This window comes from Pezoporus flaviventris, unplaced genomic scaffold, assembly GCF_033815535.1.
Source record: "Pezoporus flaviventris isolate CSIRO_AGI_PZ_B2104156 unplaced genomic scaffold, CSIRO_AGI_Pfla_v1 ptg000013l, whole genome shotgun sequence".
Taxonomy (NCBI): Eukaryota; Metazoa; Chordata; class Aves; order Psittaciformes; family Psittacidae; genus Pezoporus; species Pezoporus flaviventris.
This window is the reverse complement of record NW_026892561.1, coordinates 421,994-439,138: the sequence shown is the minus strand read 5'-3', so window position 1 is coordinate 439,138 and position 17,145 is coordinate 421,994. Positions and strand designations below refer to the sequence as shown.

Genomic DNA, 17,145 nt, shown 5'->3' with positions numbered 1-17,145 from the left:
AGAACAGAAGAGCATATTCAGATCAACTACAACTATACTATAGGTCACTCAGGAGAACCCTTCCTTTCTTCAAATTGCCACCCTCTTGATGAGCCTGCATTGTGCAAGAGAAACAACCTATGGTCTGTTTCCACGGAGTCAGTATTCCTGTAGATGGGCTCCAGCTTTATGCACTCAGCTTGATAGAAATTCCATTCTGTAGTATTGTCATAGGCTGTAATTCCCAGTTAAATGCAAACAGAAGTTACACAATAACAAAACTACACTTAGAGAACTTGGAAAATAATAGTTTCTGGGTTGCTTTTTTTATGTTAGTAGTCAGCACTCAAAAACATCTGGTAATTTTTTTAAAGAAACAATGCACTTCCTGCCTTGTAGTTCATGGAAAAGCAATTGTTGCCATTTCCAAAGTACCCATTGTTAAAAGAAACAGCTTTACAAGTTCAGGGACATAATTAAAGACAATGAAAGTTGATGGGAGTAAAATGAAGAAACATCATAACAAAAAGGATATAACAAGCAAGAAAACGACTACAACATAATGGTGTATCGTAGCTTACAAATCAAAGGCACAAGAAAACATGTCAGCTGAAAATACAGAGAAGGAACAAGCAGTTGGAGACCAGTGTATTGTGAACAATAAATATTTATAAATTTTAATGCATTTATTTTAATATACAATTCATACATAAAACAAAGTCCACTGACTCCAAACACATAGCAAATGTACAGATTGTACAGGGACAGATGAGTAGGGGGGTCTGGCACTGCGCCAACCTTTTTAACTCTGCAGCTCCAACACACACAGACATGCACACACACACCCCCCAACTTCAGCAACCTTTCCATAACCTTCCTCCTATTTATATCATAGAATCATCATCAAATCGGCCTTGACCTCTCTGGCTGAACTGGCACAAGACTTACAAGGCAATCACAAGGAGTGTATGAAGTCTAGAAAAGAAACAAGTTGTCATGCTGACGTTGTTGAAGCTCAGAGGCACAGAGTTCAAAAGGAAGCAATGTACCTTGCATAGGCTTATATGAAAAAGAGATTTGTTCACATTCCTTGCATGACTTTTCATGCTTTTCTCCCCTTGTAATACCTCTACTTCATAGGTGCATTTGTGTTGCAAGCCAGTGTTACTACCAGTTCCATATTATCCATTTTAAAATCAGGGCTATTCTCATTGCAGAGCTGTAAGAAATCTGTATTCCTGTGGATGTGTAATCACCTGTGATAACACAGAGCACTGATACAAGATTCTGTAGCGATACCATCTAACATTCCTTGTGTTACACAAGCCTTAGCAAATTACACAGTTTGCTAAATTCTCAAATTAAGATTTTATTCAAATGGAGCCAAGGTGTAAAATGTTAAAGCTCAAGAGTTCTAAAACTCTTCAACTGCAAGTTGTTTGGCATTGTTAATTTTAAGCTTTATTCATAGCTTTAGGCATTTTCAACTCAGGCACTTTGTATGAAGGTAAGTCAAAGAAAAATGTAGCATGAAAGAGTCCAGCAAGTATCCAGAGTAAAATTTGCTTTCTAAATGCTTGCACATTGAATCATTTGTCCATGCCAAGTATTGCTGAGTCCTGCTTCAGCCTTTGTCAGAGGCATAATGACAAATTATCATCTTCTGCCCCAAATAAAAGAGAAACCTGTCACTGCTTGGTGAACTTTGACCAAGGAATCCAAGTTTGAGTCAGTCAGGCTTCTGACAGCATGCTCTGAGCTGCAGACCTTGCCACACTCACCCCATTAGGTGCAATTTGCTGACATATGTTTATCATGCAAATTAAAAGAAGGGAAACAACCACCATGTCATCAGCGGTTCCAAGTGTCCTACAGAGAGGCCCAGGCTTCATGTCAAATGGGGAAGACAAGCATATGATAGTTCCAAAGGAGCAAACAGCAACTCGCAGGAAAAAAAGCCATACCAGAACACCCCAGGTGAAGATTCCTCGCAAGGCAAGAGTCAGGAATAAGTGCATGTCATAAAGGTAATCTGCAAACTAAATATTCAGATTAATTACATTAGTTTGCATTCTGATGCACGCAGGTCTTTCAGTTCAGTGTCTCTCTCAAGCACTTTTAAAGGTCTCTTGAACGCAGAAGCTTTCTGTGCTGTCCAAATTTCCCTATGCTGTTTGATTACTCTGCCCCATTTTTGAGAGGAATCCCCACTGCCCCCACCTTGAAAAGAAAGTATTGTGCTTGACACTGAATCCATTTGGAAACTGGGACCTAATGCCTGTGCTGAGTATATGCCTGTCTTTAAAATCTGGCATCAAGTGCAGGCTATGAGTGCTTGAAAATGAGGCCTCAAGTCTTGCCTTGGTGTGGGCAGGAACTATAGGACTGAGTGATTATTCCTCATTAATGCTAGTTTGTTGGGTTGAAAGATAATACTCCTATCCACAGCGCTTAGTTTAGTCTGTAGATTGAAACAGACTCCACAGCCCTTTCAGGCCCCGTGATCTTTCAGGAAGATTTGTTTTGATGATATTCTACACCCTCACTTGAGACTTCCACCCTCATCTTTCACTTCATTTCCACTGCCTGTCATATCTTGTACCAGCTGGGATTCCAGCTTTAAGAAAGTGCAGAGCCAGTGTGGATTATTTGAATTTGGAAATACCTTGGGGAAAAAAAAACAGCAGCTTTCTAAGCTGGAATCTGATTTGAAATTTTAGAGGCAAGTTAAAATCCTGGAGTTCAAATCTGAATTCATATTTGAAAGTTCCAGCCTGACCATCTCTAGTTCTGCTTTGCTTCCTGTATGTCACCCCACACTGCTTTCTCCCCTCTGCCACGATGACTGGGGGAGGACTCCTCTGAGCTAGGAACTCCAAGAAGCACCTTCACTAGAAGGTGCTGGACCCAGCAGTGGATGGTAACACTTCCACTATGGCATTGCCAGTATGTGCAAAAAAGGTAATTCACATAATGATATAAACTAGCTTTCATTGCTGGGTTTCTTTCAATCCTCTACGTATTATGCACTACTGACAACATAAATGTAGATTTATAAATACTTACAGGTCGAGGTTGCCCTGAGAAGCGCTTGTTGTAATCTCTAATGTCATGTACAATTTGTTTACTTGGCTTATCATGTTTCTTTTCACAAGAGATGCTATCCAGAAGAACCACCTTCATAAGAAAAAGATAAGCATTAGCACAGTGTATGTGAATATCCAGTATAAAGGACAGTGTTCTGTAGTGCTGGTCTCTCCAGAGTCAATTTCGCAACTGGATTTTTGTCCAGCTCTGTCAGTTCCACAATAGCAAGAACATTCTCCATTTACAGCCTGCATCCAACCTTCCAGTACAACAGGCAGCCTCTGACCAGGGTCACATGAGATTGGGAACTTCCATATTGCTTTTTCTGGTATGTTATCCCAGAGACTCAACAAAATATACAGAAGTAAAATGCTGGAAGTCTGTTTAATATTTCACAGAGTTGCCTGATGGGACCTGTGTCAAATGCAGGGTCACTGAAGTCTAAATGGGGTTTGAAATGCCATGGAAAATCAGAGAATAAATAAAGTTGATTTTAAGAGCTCAGGCTTGTCATTTTGTACATATCATAATGCAGATAGAGGTAAGTCTTACCTTTTGTCTGCAGAGAGGGCAGGTTATTGCTGCTAACCAGGGACTGTGTTTCCAGTAGGTGATCAGACAGGAACCTACCAACAAAAAGGAAATCAAGATACGTGAAATATATTTGAGGATCTGTAATGTTTACGGGAGACTATCAGAATTAATAAACCCTCTTTCTACAACTAATTGTGAAAATGACTGTAATTTTATTTTCATTTCATAATTAATTCATAACATTTAATTTCAATATGTGGTTTTACTCTGCAAAGTGGCTGTGTAAAAATGGAGCCTCAGCTCTTCCACACTGGTATATGCAGAGATACAGGGACATCCCAGGAAAAACTTTGATTCAGTTTTTTCTCCTGTGGATAGGGTCTTAATCTCAAAGCTCCCTGGACTGCAGTTTGGAGCACTCAGGAACATGGGTACCCTTCAGAGTGCAGTGGTGGGCAAAAGCAGTGCAGGTACGTAGAGACTGAGTTCCTCCAGAGCCATATGGTTTTTAATGGCTATGAAGGCCAGTTACCTCAAATAAGCAGCCAGGGCACAGCCTGGTCATGTAGCCTCCCTGTGGCACAAGAAGTCTGGAGAGGAACTTTTTACAAGGGCCTGTAGGGACATGCCAAGGGGAATGGCTTTAACCTGCCAGAGGGGAGACTGAGATGAGCTCTTAGGCAGAAGCTCTTCCCTGTGAGAGTGCTGAGGTGCTGGCACAGGGTGCCCAGAGAAGCTGTGGCTGCCCCATCCCTGGCAGTGTTCAAGGCCAGGTTGGACACAGGGGCTTGGAGCAAGCTGCTCTAGTGGAAGGGGTCCCTGCCTGTGGCAGGGGGTTGGAACTGGATGAACTTTAATGTCTCTTCCAACCCAAACCATTCTAGAATTCTATGATTCTATGATGATGCATCGTGGTGATGAAGTGCCATACATGGGGCTATTTTGTCTGTTTGTCCTCTCTTACCATATTTCAGCTCTGACCCTTCTGGAACTGTGTATCTTTGAAAAAGTGAGTTGCTCTATTCTTTTTGATTCCTCTAACCCAGACAACTGCTATTTTCCAGATATAACCTGCTGGGGTCTCAGGTGTGCAAAAGGGGCAGAGTCTGAGGACAGTGCGATTAGACTGCATATACAGCTGACAGCAGAGGTTGACATATGTGACTGGCACTAACAGCAAAAACAGCAAAGCATAAATAGCATCTAATCAGAAGCAGCTCAGCTTGACTTTTGGCTCCTGGGCACAGTGTGCAGTGTGACAGGTCAGGGAAAAAATCTCTCAGCATTGAAACTGATCAAATTTGACAAGGACCCCAGTGAGAACAGAAGCAGAACGCTGCACTGCCATTTTGATGGAATTGTTTTGCTGAATTGAACAATGCTCTTTGTTCTTCAGAATAACCATCTAGTAGTTTCTTGTACTCCACGTCCTAACAAGAAGTCTTTAGGAGCCCTCAGTGCAGGGCACTTGCCGGGCACTGCACCCGGACTTGCTTCATCTGTTGTCACTGAAAAGGAGAATGTTGGAGAAACCATTTTTGAAATCAAGTGTAAAACTGTTCATGCTGCCATCAGTTATATCTTCTGTACTAGGACTGAGGATGTTAGATTTGGCCCAAAGTTGTTTTTTATGAACCTTGCTCTGATTTGTGCTTTTAACTTTCATTTTCATCTGAGTGCAGGGCTTTTCTTTCTGACTCTTGTATTTTGTTTGCACACACAGAGCCACTGGCTGAGCCCATGGCTGTGTTTATAGCTAAATCCTGGTGTGGTATGTATAAATGCAGTCTGGCAGCAGCTTCCAGTTTTCACTCCACCATTGGCATTTGACAAGGATCACACCTGATTTCAGGAACCACTTTGACCTGCTGGGTCCAGATCCTGTATCATAATCCACAAGGCTGTAGTGCTGCACCTGTCTTCAGTCCCAGTGATAGCAGTGCTGACAGATCCCATAGTTCTTCAAGGGCTTTCAGAAAAGGCCCCCTGTGCCCTATGAATACAGGCTGAGAGTGCTGGGCTTGTTTTGCCTCCAGAAGAGAAGGCTTCCAGGAAACATTAACAGTCTTCCAGTATGTAAAGGAGGCCTACAAGAAATGTGGAGAGGGGCTTTTTACAAGGGCCTGTAGGGACAGGATAAGGGAAATGGCTTTAACTTGACAGAAGAGAGACTAAGATGGGCGCTTAGGCAGAAGTTCTTCCTTGTGAGGGTGCTGAGGCGCTGGCACAGGGTGCACAGAGAAGCTGTGGCTGCCCCATCCCTGGCAGTGTTCAAGGACAGGTTGGCTGGGGCTTGGAGCGACCTGGTCTGGTGTAAGGTGTCCCTGCCTGTGGTAGGGGGTTGGAACTGGATGAGCTTTAAGGTCACTTCCAACCCAAAACATTTTAAAGTTCTATGATTTTCTGAAAGTAAAATTTGCTGCATGCAGAATCCTTTGTTGAGTAGAACAGGAAGGGAAGGACTCCTCTGAAGCTGACCTATTTGTGCTTTGGTGCATTTTTCATAAACTAGACAAAATCCCGATTCAGTGTAGGCTGCTGCACGGCCTTGTGAGGGAGGCTGGAGGTTTCTCTAAAATACCTCTGTGGTTATTGTTAATTAGAAAAAAATAATATTGCTCAAGGATCACTTTTCAGTTGAACTTCCTGAACATATGGTTCAAACTGAAGCTGAAAAGGAAAACTTCAGGACAAACTGTATGAATTACTACTAATAATAAAATCAGACATTTTTTATAAGTCCACATTAATCTTGTTTAAAAGCTTTGGGTTGACCACATTTTTTAAATAAAACTTTTACCAGAGTGGAATTTATTAAGAGAGCTCAGCACTGCCTTAGCTCTGGTCCACAGGGCATCAAGAGAAGTTTTATTACTGACTTCAGTCACACCAGACTTAGATCTACACAGAATGGTTTTGATAAGCCCAATGTAAAGTTTTATTGGTTTAAGACATGAAAACCAGACATGTTACAGAGGCCGCTCCTACTATATAAACATAGTCCTAACATATAATGCAGTGCACTGGAGTTGATGCTTGAGAGCGTAAGTGATGGTGTACTTCAGGAAGTAAAGCCTGGCTAAGTATATACAGCTAACAATAACAATATATTCCAAGCTTGTATATGGCAATTCTCCTCTGTAGATCTCAAAATAAAATCAAAATCACGTCTGTATCATTTTGTCATACTCACAGATGGAAAAGGGAAAATTAACCAGGCCAGAAAAGAGGGAAGTTTATGATCTTTGTTGTTAATGTCTGTCTTTGTACTTGAAACTGTAACTACTGTGACATTATTTGAAACATGTTTTGAGGCCATATGCTTACTGTTTGTCTTGGAGTGAGTTACATTCAAAGCATCCTTTTCCTGTATGTTATAAAACAGTGTTATAAAAACATGAAACAACCTCAAGTATTAAATGGTGTCACTCATGAGGGAGATGAGCCCTACATAGTGTCCCTAGCTGTTGGTGATCCACTGATCTGTTGTGTTTTCAGAGGATGGAGAGAGTGGCAGGGGTGATGAGGAGATGGGCTGCATGAGAATCATTTCAATCTAGAGAAAAATGACACTTCCTAAAGATAAAAATGTGCTTTTATTGCACTAAGCACCAACAACACAGCCCCTTGTTTTCATTTATGCTGATGTCTTTTTATAACATTCTTATATGGTAAAAAAGTGTAGCTCGCTTGTAACTATAATTTGCCCTTGCTTTGGGTCTCTGTAGAATGCCAGAGCAGTAGAAACAAGCTTTATGATTCTGAGCAGTGTCTCCTGATGTATCTTGCTCTTGCAATATCAGACAGTACTGCCTCCAGCTGCCTGCCTCCCTTCTGCCAGACATTGCTGATGTTGTGCTTCGCAGTAGCCCTGAAAAACCTCATAGGGCAGCTTCAGCCTCATCAGATCATGGTGAACTCTATTTCTCTTCCCAGCCCTGCTGTGAGGATGAGGGCATATAGAAAGGAACCTGATTAAGCAGCTGGGGCAGGGAGGTTGTAAACTTCACCTGTAAGTTCACTGGACGATGTATCTCAGAGGTATGAGATGAACAGTGTTCACTCCAAGTGTGCTGGTGGCCTTATTCTGCTGCCTTTCAAAGCAGGAGCAAAGCTCACACTGGCTCTAGCAGTGCAGAATGTGAGCCTTAAAAATCCTGAAATCCCCTTTATAAATGCAATTATGAACATAACTCCCTCCAGTATTCCATGCTTCATCCTTGCTTTCCCTTTGAAAAATGATTTAAATTTTGTAATCCTAACCATATGGTTTAGCAGCCTCAAAGAAGGCATTTAGCAGACATTTAGCTAGAGAATTCTGGGTTTACTTAGATTATCCAGTGACTAGAGATGCACTGGGGAGAACAGGGGAGTGGGCAGCCTCAGCAGAAGGAATCTGTGAATTTGGATCTGTCTGTTTCCTGTTAAGCCAGATCCTGGGCTGCAATACCCAGTTACTGAGCATGCATCGTGATGAGACGTCTTTGTAACCCACATTTACATAATGTGGTCATAAGATTTTAAAATTTACTCAAAAATCAATAAAAAAGTTAGAAGTTGTTTTATACATGACTAGAAACTCACTTTTTGAATTGTTTAATATGTAACTTCCACTATTTTTTATTATGTTTAGAAAGCTTTTACAGGACCACAAGCCAATGTAATGATGCCACATTGCTCTAGACCATTTCTTTATTTTACACAATTGTTTCTCAAGGGAAGCAAGTCTGGAACAGAATCAGACCTAAGCCTAGCACGTCAATTTTCACCAGTAAACACAATCAGAATTAATTTTATGGGCTAGCTGGATTTTTAGGCTGTTGATTAAAAAGACAAGCTGTCTTCCCAGAAGTGAGTTCATGCTTGGAGGTAAGACTTCGTGTTTGTTACATCTCGACCTATCTATCTCAGTTACACAGTGTGTGATTATTAGACTGTTGAGTTTTATAACTGTGGTGTCTTTTCTTTGTTTGTTTGGGGTTTTTGCACAGCTGAATACAAATTGTGTGATTTTGTGGTGTGTTTTACCCATTCCATGAGTTTGTGTTGTAATTTAACAGTATCCTGTGAGATAGATAACCTATACTTTACTGTGAGGGTGGTGAGGCACTGGAACAGGTTGTGCAAAGAAGTGGTGAATGCTCCATCCCTGGCAGTGTTCAAGGCCAGGATGGATGGGGCCTTGGATAACATGGTCTAGTGTGAGTTGTCCCTGTCCATGGCAGGGGGGTGGAACTGGATGACCTTAAGGTTCTTTCCAACCCAAACCATTCTGTGATTCTATGTAAAAACGGGACTTCTCCTGCTTCTAGTGACAGCACTTACATTATTAGTTCCAGGGAGAATGGCTTGGTCCTGGTTCTTAGTAGGACATGAGATTCCTGTAAGAACTGCTTTATTTTGTAGCCTGGTTGAGCACTGCACCATCAGTCCAGGAAACTTACCACAGAATAAATGTCCACAGTTGGTTTCTACTGGGAGAGTAGCTGTCTGGAGACAGATGGGGCAGCTGAAGTCACTGTGATTACAAGATTGCCAAATTTGGAGGGATTCCTGGAAAAGAAGTAGTACAGAATCTTCAGTAAATTAGTATTTTGATTGACATATTCAGTTCATTAATAGTAATTTGCTATGATTAGCAGAGAGTCACAGAAACTAAGTATAGATTTCATGCATAAGTGAGCATTACCATTTTTCTTCCTCCTTTGCACTTATGTCTATCACTTAAATGTACTGAAAGAAAGTTCAGTGTGTTCCCTGCCTTCCTTGGGTGGCAGAATGATATTCTTAGTGCATACCATAGGCTACTCAGCAAAAAGACTCCTGAAGTAAAGAAATTACTTCCAATCAATCCCTTTTGTTTGCTTAGCTAAGTCTATAATTAGGAATAGTATTGAGCTTTGTTTTTAGAGAGGGAAGGTGAGAATTCTGTAAGTCTGAGAAATGATGAAATGGCATTTTGAGATCCAAAGTGTATGATCATATATCTGAAGGGAAAAGCTGAAGTATGTATGTTGGTCTTCCAGTCTTTGCTCCTAGTTCATTGCCTGTAAGCAGTAAAAGCCTGTTTGGCAATATGTTCGTCTTTGCCAGGATTGTTTGATATAATGAGAGGTAAAACAGCTGTTCTTACTTGACACTGATTCCTTACCACATTGGAGTTTTTTTGCTGCCTTTATTATGATGCATTAGCCAGTCTGTAATGGCTGACAGACCTGCCCACTCCATCTTAGCACACCACAGACACACTTAAATTTGACTGTATGTTCAATTGCCATAACCACAATGAGATCAGTCTTTAAAGAAAATGTAGTACAGTATGGTTAATGTCCTTTCTTTCTTGAAATAAAGTGATTTCAATGTTTCTATCAATCCCAGAAGCAGAGAGAGCAACTTATGAAGTTGGGAGAGAGCTTCCAAATAAGTTCCTTGCCTTTAGGGTAGAGTCTTGAAGGTTATTGAAGGTTCTCCACTGCCTACACATGGTTAGCAAGGTTCAAAAGGAGATGGGATCAATTACAGTTATGTTTTGTATGGTGATCAAACAATGATGACGTTCACATGGTCTTAATGTGGTCTTAATGACCACAGAGGTCCAGCACTATATGGAATGGGTATTATTTTTCCATTACTGAAGTAAGGCATTCAGATGAGGAGATGGCATACTTACAGATTATGGTATTGCTGTATACATGCTGTCCCTTGTTGCCCAATTTGGCCTGCTTATTTGTTTTCCAAATACCTGGTTGGCACTTGCCTATATGACAGATCAATGAGTGCACTTCCAGGTATCTGACCTATTTATAGAAGTTTTTATAAATAGAAAACTGAATAGAATCTGTATTTTGCATGTAATAATTCCAAGAAAGAAGAGAGGGGTCATCATGTCGGTCTGCCAAATGAGTGTTCAGGAACCCAGATCTCTTGCCAGAGCCATGCCTAAAACTGTGAGTTAAAATTAGCAATTTTAAATCAGCACCTTTAATACCAGTCTTTCCTTCCTGTAATGAGGATCTGTAAATAAGGACTGAAGGTTCCCAAACAATGTGCCACAACTACTGGAAAAAGTCTTTCTCCTTTACTGTTTGTTAAGGTATGAATGTATTTGTTTCTGATTCTCAACATAAATATTTCAGATGCTGAAGAAAACTGCATTGTTTTCAGATTTTTCCCTCTATGCACTGATAAGATTATCTCCTGCTGAGAAACCAACCCCACACTAGCCCAGTAAAGCTGCAATGACTAAGAATAACTACAACACAGCAATGATCGGATGCAAGTCCAGTACACTGACAGGTGAAGTCCAGGCAAGCATGTTTTAACACAATGCTCCCTAAAATTCATATGGCACACCATATGCCTATATTTTGACTTCCCATGCAGTACTGATGGTGTATTTGCAGGTTCAGAAGAGCATTATTTCAACTCATGCAAGCTGTAATAGTTCTCGTCAGCTGAGGAACTGCCCCAGATCAGTTGTGTTTATAAACACTGCATCCATGACATAAGCTGATTAGGTATCTCCTCTTCATTTTTGCAAAGTAATAACACATTTCTTTAGCTTTGTCTCATACATGAAACGGAACTGAATGTGTTTCTGATTATGCAATAGATAGGGAGTCAAGGGAAACCCAGCATTCCCAGACCATAACTGATGGAAACTTTGAGAAGCTCTTTTGCCCTTTGCAACCTCAAGAAGTTGAAACCACTCATGTATTTTGTATTAGAATGTGTTGTACAATAATTAACTTACTATATGGCTCCTAGGGGACAAATGATTAGTCGTTTGTTTCCAGATGACTCATCTTCTGCTGACTTACAAAAGCAAGTCTGCAGAAACAGAGTTTGTGCTGTTCTGAAACTGGGAAAACTGAATGTTGCTGAACCCAGGACACCATCTGATAGCAGTTCTGGCTGCTGAGGTAAGCTACCACATGAAGCATCAGCTGGGTGCGGGTTCCTGTTGAGACCTTGAAAATGCTCAAGCTCTGAGAGTTAGGACTATGAATTAGAGCAAAGAACCAGGAAATGATCCTGTATTGACAGCACAGAACTAGGCAGTTCTTTACACATACAGTTAAGCAGTGAACGTTCTTAGGGATGCTAGAAATTTCTGAGTTCAAGAGGTACAGGGTATCAAATACTATTAAATGCAAAGGTAATAGCTCTGACTGAGGAAGTTCCTGAAGCATCAGTTGCTAAAGAATGAAAGAGTATTCTGCAGAAGCATCATTCATGTTTCTTTATTCTTCTGTAGGCATCCATTGCTGCAGAGCAGGCAAGCTGGCTTTTGAGTGACATGGTATAGCCATTCTTACATTAATAGAGCATTTGGGGGAAAAAGATGCTTGGGGTCACTTTCAGCAGAGATATGAGTGGCTTAGTCTTGTCCTGAGTAGATAGGCTAGGAAAAACATGCCAAATTTTTCATTTATTTCTAATAGCTTATGTGCACATAATAAAATCTCTGATTTATTGAGTCCAAGCACTCAAACTGGTGTTCAAGCTGGCTGTAGCCTGGTTTCCAGGGGACCACCCAGCTGGATCTGATAGAAACAGAAGACAGATGATATCTGACATAGCTTTAAGTCTGCCAGAATTAATTTACCCCTTCCAAAATCTTGAGCCAGCCTTTGAACATTTGAACTAGCAGATTGAATTAGAGATTGAAGTAGTGATCATGGCAGTTAGTATTTTGTGTCATAAGGCTTTGAGTTTTAGATGGCATTAAAGAGTCTTAACAAAATGAAGTATTTAGGGTGACTTTGCCTAAACCAACAGATTTTTAAGGAGCTTCCTTTCATATGGTAGTTTTACATGTAATTACAAACAGCACAATTAAAATTGTCATTCCTGGTAACATTAGGCAGAAGCTCTTCCCTGTGAGGGTGCTGAGGTGCTGGCACAGGGCGCCCAGAGAAGCTGTGGCTGCCCCATCCCTGGCAGTGTTCAAGGCCAGGTTGGATGGGGCTTGGAGCAACCTGCTCTAGTGGAAGATGTCCCTGCCTGTGGCAGGGGTTTGGAACTGGATAAGCTTTAAGGTCCCTTCTAACACAAACTGTTCTATGGTTCCATGGTTTTAGGCCAGAAACTTTGAGAGTGCCCATAAGAACTATTATTTCATAATAGGATACTGATACTGTAAAGCAGCTTTGATGAATCAAAAGGGGACAATGGAAGTAGGTTTCTAGGGAGCATATGGAAATCAGGCTTCTCTGCCAGAAACATCTCTGCTATGGGAGAAATGGGGTGAACTTGCACCACTTGTCACCAGAAGCATCATGTTTTAGTAACATGATTAGCTGCAAATTAGGGCATGCCACAAATCTAGCACAGTAGATCAAGTATGAAGTTCCTTCAGGATTCATGCTGGTCTCACTGGTGAGGTCTGAAATGAGTCTGTTCACAAGTCTGTGAGACAGAGGGAAGCTGAAGAATTCCTCATACTTCACAACCACAGAACTCCCATTGTATTATCTTAAGATACTCAAGTCAAGATTTTCCATACAATTTTCTTAATATCATTTTTAACACCTAATGTTAGTCTAAGATTTATCCTATATGGATGCTGGAGAGGGACTCTTCATTAGGGACTGCAGTGATAGGACAAGCAGTAACAGGTTAAAACTTAAACGGGAAGTTTAGATTGGATATAAGGAGGAAATTCTTTACTGTGAGGGTGGTGAGGCACTGGAATGGGTTGCCCAGGGAAGTTGTGAATGCTCCGTTTCTGGCGGTGTTCAAGGCTATGTTGGACAGAGCCTTGGGTGACATGGCTTAATGTGAGGTGTCCCTACCCATGCCAGGGGGGTTGGAACTAGATGATCTTAAGGTCCTTTCCAACCCTAATTATTCTATGATTCTATGATTTATCTTTAAAAACCCTAAAATACTGGTGTTTCTAATCCAAATATTATCATAGACTCATATTCTTGGAATCATGCCACAGCCAGAATGGGATGGTACAGTGTATAGTCCAGTAGAAGTCAATCTACTTCATTTGGAGGAAGCAAAAAAAAAACAACAACCAAAACCAATCAAAACCAAACCCCACTGTTCAGGAGTAAATTATTCTGACAAACACGCTTCAAATGCAAAGATCTAGAGAAAGCCTTAAATTCTGCCACCTCAAATTTTAAGTAAGAACTGCCACAATACCTATCTTTTGGGTATCTCCCTACCATGAATTCCCTAGTGCAGAGTTAGACTCCTGAGCACCTTATACAGCAAAGAGAGAAACTGAGATATGTGAGAACTGTCCCTAAATCACCCAGCCAATTACTAGAGACACCTCCCAGGAGCCAGCGCTAATATGGCCTATATCCCAGCTCTCACCAGTTGCAAGGTGGTGAGCAATACCACGGTGTTGTAAAGCTGATGGCCGCATCTTCTCACGTGCACACGAGTATTCTTTGAAAGAACTGGGCAGGGCTTAGCATTTTCAAGAGTGGAACTGGTCACCTTTAAATAATACTTAGTGCTGAAAGCCTGAGAATTCCATAGGGAATGCTGGTGTAGTGCTTTTACTGACCAAAGAGATTCAGCCTCCATGTCTGATATGGACACCACTGGCAGTTTTCACCAGACCATGCACCTAAATTAGATAATGGACATAAAGTGACTCTGTGTAAAAAGTAGTGAGGGAAAATGACTCCTCTACTTTCACAAACTAGCAAGATGATAGTAAGTTGAATGTACTGCGACACACATGCTTCTGTATGATAGAAACAGGTTTTGACAACTTACATTAAGATTACAAGGGTTGCAATGGATGATGATGTACAGCTTCATGTCATATTTTATATTTGCTGGTTGGCAGTGACCATGGGAAGTTTACATGTTTATTTTTAAACTCAGTTTTAAGATCAAAAATCAGGTCCTTATGCTTACATCCCTTCCTCAGTAAGCACCACAGCTTTTGGGGTCAGATGTGCCAAAGAATTCTCCATGTAGGTACCTCATCAGAGGCCAGGCTTTGGAGCTGTTCAAACCTAGAAGTTCCCTGTGTGACAGTCAGACTTTTGAGAAAAAGGAGATCTTTTCCAATCTGGATACATCTTTTGGCTTAAAATGAAAGCTGAGCATTTCAGAAAATAATTCTAGTGGAACTCCGCAAAATCAAGCCTATTCTATTAAAGCACAGCCATTACATTTGATACATTTTTAATACTTGCATGCAAAAGAAAGGTGTGAAGTAGTGATCAGATTGTTGATTATGAAGCCAGAAGCTGCTGGGTATAAACCCTTTTCTCTCTGGCTCAGCCCAGCTCACAACATCTTTCAGTTGTACCTCAAGGAAGTTTAGTTTTAGAGCATCAGTGATGAGTCCATTCTCATCAACATGTTTCAAGAGAAGGAATTAAGAGTTTAAAAAGCACTTGGCAGATTCAAGTGCTAACAAACAAGTTAGTATGTTTTTCCATGAGCATGTGCTATTGTTTAGAAGTAAAATAGATCTTGCTTTGAGGATTAAATTTGTTAGGAAGGCATGATACTGTGTGACCTCATGGTCAGATTTCTTTGATAAGTGAGCAGCTGCTCCCAGTCTCACATGCAAAACAAATTCAGATGATCAGGGAGGATACACTGGACAGCTCATTATCTGACATATTTGATATTTAACTAATCACAAGAGAAAGAAAAATTTGATGTACCTGAAAGGGAAGAATTGTTTCATGTAATTTTTCCAAAAGTAATCTAATGATTGAAAGTATAAATTTTCTATTTATGGTAATACTAAAGAACACTTCCTACCGTGGTTCAGAAGACCTGCATAAAGTTGGGCTTACCATTCCTCTTTCCAGAAATGCTTGAGAGGTGCTGAGTAAGTTACATCAGCTGACAGTGTTGGGGTGGAATCATTCAGTAAGGCCAGCTATGCATCTTTGTCAATTATTAACTTGGTTGCCCAATGGCAAGGGTATGACAGGTCTTCTAAATCATGGTTATGAAAGAAATGATGGGTTTTCTATTTCCTCCTAGAATAAAGCAAATCTGCCTCAAAATGGAGAGGAGTCCTGAGGAAAACAACCAACAGCTCTCCCTTTCTAAGCCATCTAAAGTCTTCTCCTTCCCAAAGATGTTTAAAGTAACTGAAAAGATACCTGAGCCTAATAAAAAAAATGCATTACTATTTTTAAATATTAACTTGATCAAGGGCACACTACAGGTATTCTGATCATCTGAGAGAGTAGCAGCTTATCAGTGCTGTTGTGAAACAGGCTTAAAACTTGCCAGACACTTGTGATCCTTTGGAATTGCATAACTGCAGAATCAGATAGTGTCCATCTATTGAGTAAAGTGAAGAATTTAAGCAGAAAGTCTAACATGCTAAAATAATTTTAACTGAGGGGCATATATACTTCATAGGGTACTTATTCTTTGTGATGCTTTATGGTCCTTAAGAAAGGCTTGTTTTCTGTAAAGATATTCTCCAATTTAATGCAGCAAAATTAGTAAGGAAACCTGTTCAGGTTTTGTGCAGTGTTAACCACCCTGATCCTGACTGAACAAGGCACTGAAGCTCATGCCTGATTTTCAGCCCTCAGGTAACACATAACCTCTTATGAAGGGGTGAAATGGGAGTCAGTAATACTGGAATAGAAATACACTTACAGAACAAAAATAATGCCCCTGGCGTTCCTGCTGAAGCGCTGATAAGTTAAACAAAGCACTTTTCAAAGCCTAATAACCGGATGGGATTTGTAGCATAAACAAGGCTCCTTGTTAGTCACCAGTCCCCAGGGCATCTTCCTCACTTTGTTACAGATAAATTGGCAACAAATGAAATAGTGTGTGTGATTTCCTGCCCTGGGTATGCATGCATGCTCGCATGCCAGTGTGATAGCTGTCATTTATTATTTATCCAAATATGTATACAAATCTACAGTGTGATTTAATTACTTATTGAAGGTGCCAGACTGACAGATGCAGAAGCTGGAGCCGTTCCGTTATCCGGAGAACTGACACAGTGGAAGGAAGCAGTAGCATCCTCTCCAGGCTGTTCTAATACAACACTTCACCCTGATGGACTCCCTAAATATGTGAGCATAGCTCCTGTTCTCCAGCGTTTTCCTAGCTACTCTGCTCAACATGTTAAATTCATAAAGGCTGCTAACACAGATGTCAATTTTTCCTGTGATTTTTAGACAGTAATGTTTCTACACTGGAAAATGGGTTTGAACACATTCAATCTATTTGAGTGAGGCCATCAAGCATTTGATTAGTACTAAAAAAAGGATGTGAATGGTTTTAATACAGAGGCAAAACCCTTCAAACTAAATAATAGCAGAAAGATTACAGACATTTTGTAAAGGTGAAATGACCCAGATTCCTTTTACTTGCTAGGGGCTGCAGGTGTAGTGCTGTGGCTCTTTTGCAGTCACTTTCCTACCAGACATGATAATCTTGGAAACTGGCTGCTAAATTCTGCACTGTTTCAATAAGCAGGATTTTGGTTCCATTTTTTATGTCCCTCTAAACCTATTATTGCTTGGTTACCACTAGAGTTCAAAGCACTTCCCCCAGCCCCCAGGCACAGCAAGA

At 40.7% G+C, this 17,145-nt stretch overlaps 1 protein-coding gene across 1 annotated transcript; it reads right to left on the bottom strand.

Moving 5' to 3' along the window:
• Positions 1 to 628: 628 nt before the first annotated feature.
• Positions 629 to 16,058, bottom strand: LOC133268272 (E3 ubiquitin-protein ligase RNF170-like). Its single transcript, XM_061451164.1, has 5 exons — positions 15,390 to 16,058; positions 9,045 to 9,153; positions 3,619 to 3,692; positions 3,046 to 3,156; positions 629 to 2,018 (listed from the first exon to the last, which is right to left on the bottom strand). Exons 1-5 carry the CDS (start codon positions 15,390 to 15,392, stop codon positions 1,713 to 1,715), a joined length of 603 nt encoding a protein of 200 aa, XP_061307148.1. The 5' UTR covers positions 15,393 to 16,058; the 3' UTR covers positions 629 to 1,712.
• Positions 16,059 to 17,145: the final 1,087 nt, after the last annotated feature.

Coding starts and splice junctions, on each gene's coding strand:
- LOC133268272 (XM_061451164.1), bottom strand. Junction 3,693..9,044: donor CTGTGGACATTTATTCTGTG/GTAAGTTTCCTG, acceptor TTTTGTTGGTAG/GTTCCTGTCTGATCACCTAC. Junction 2,019..3,045: donor TCTCAGGGCAACCTCGACCT/GTAAGTATTTAT, acceptor CTGAATATTTAG/TTTGCAGATTACCTTTATGA.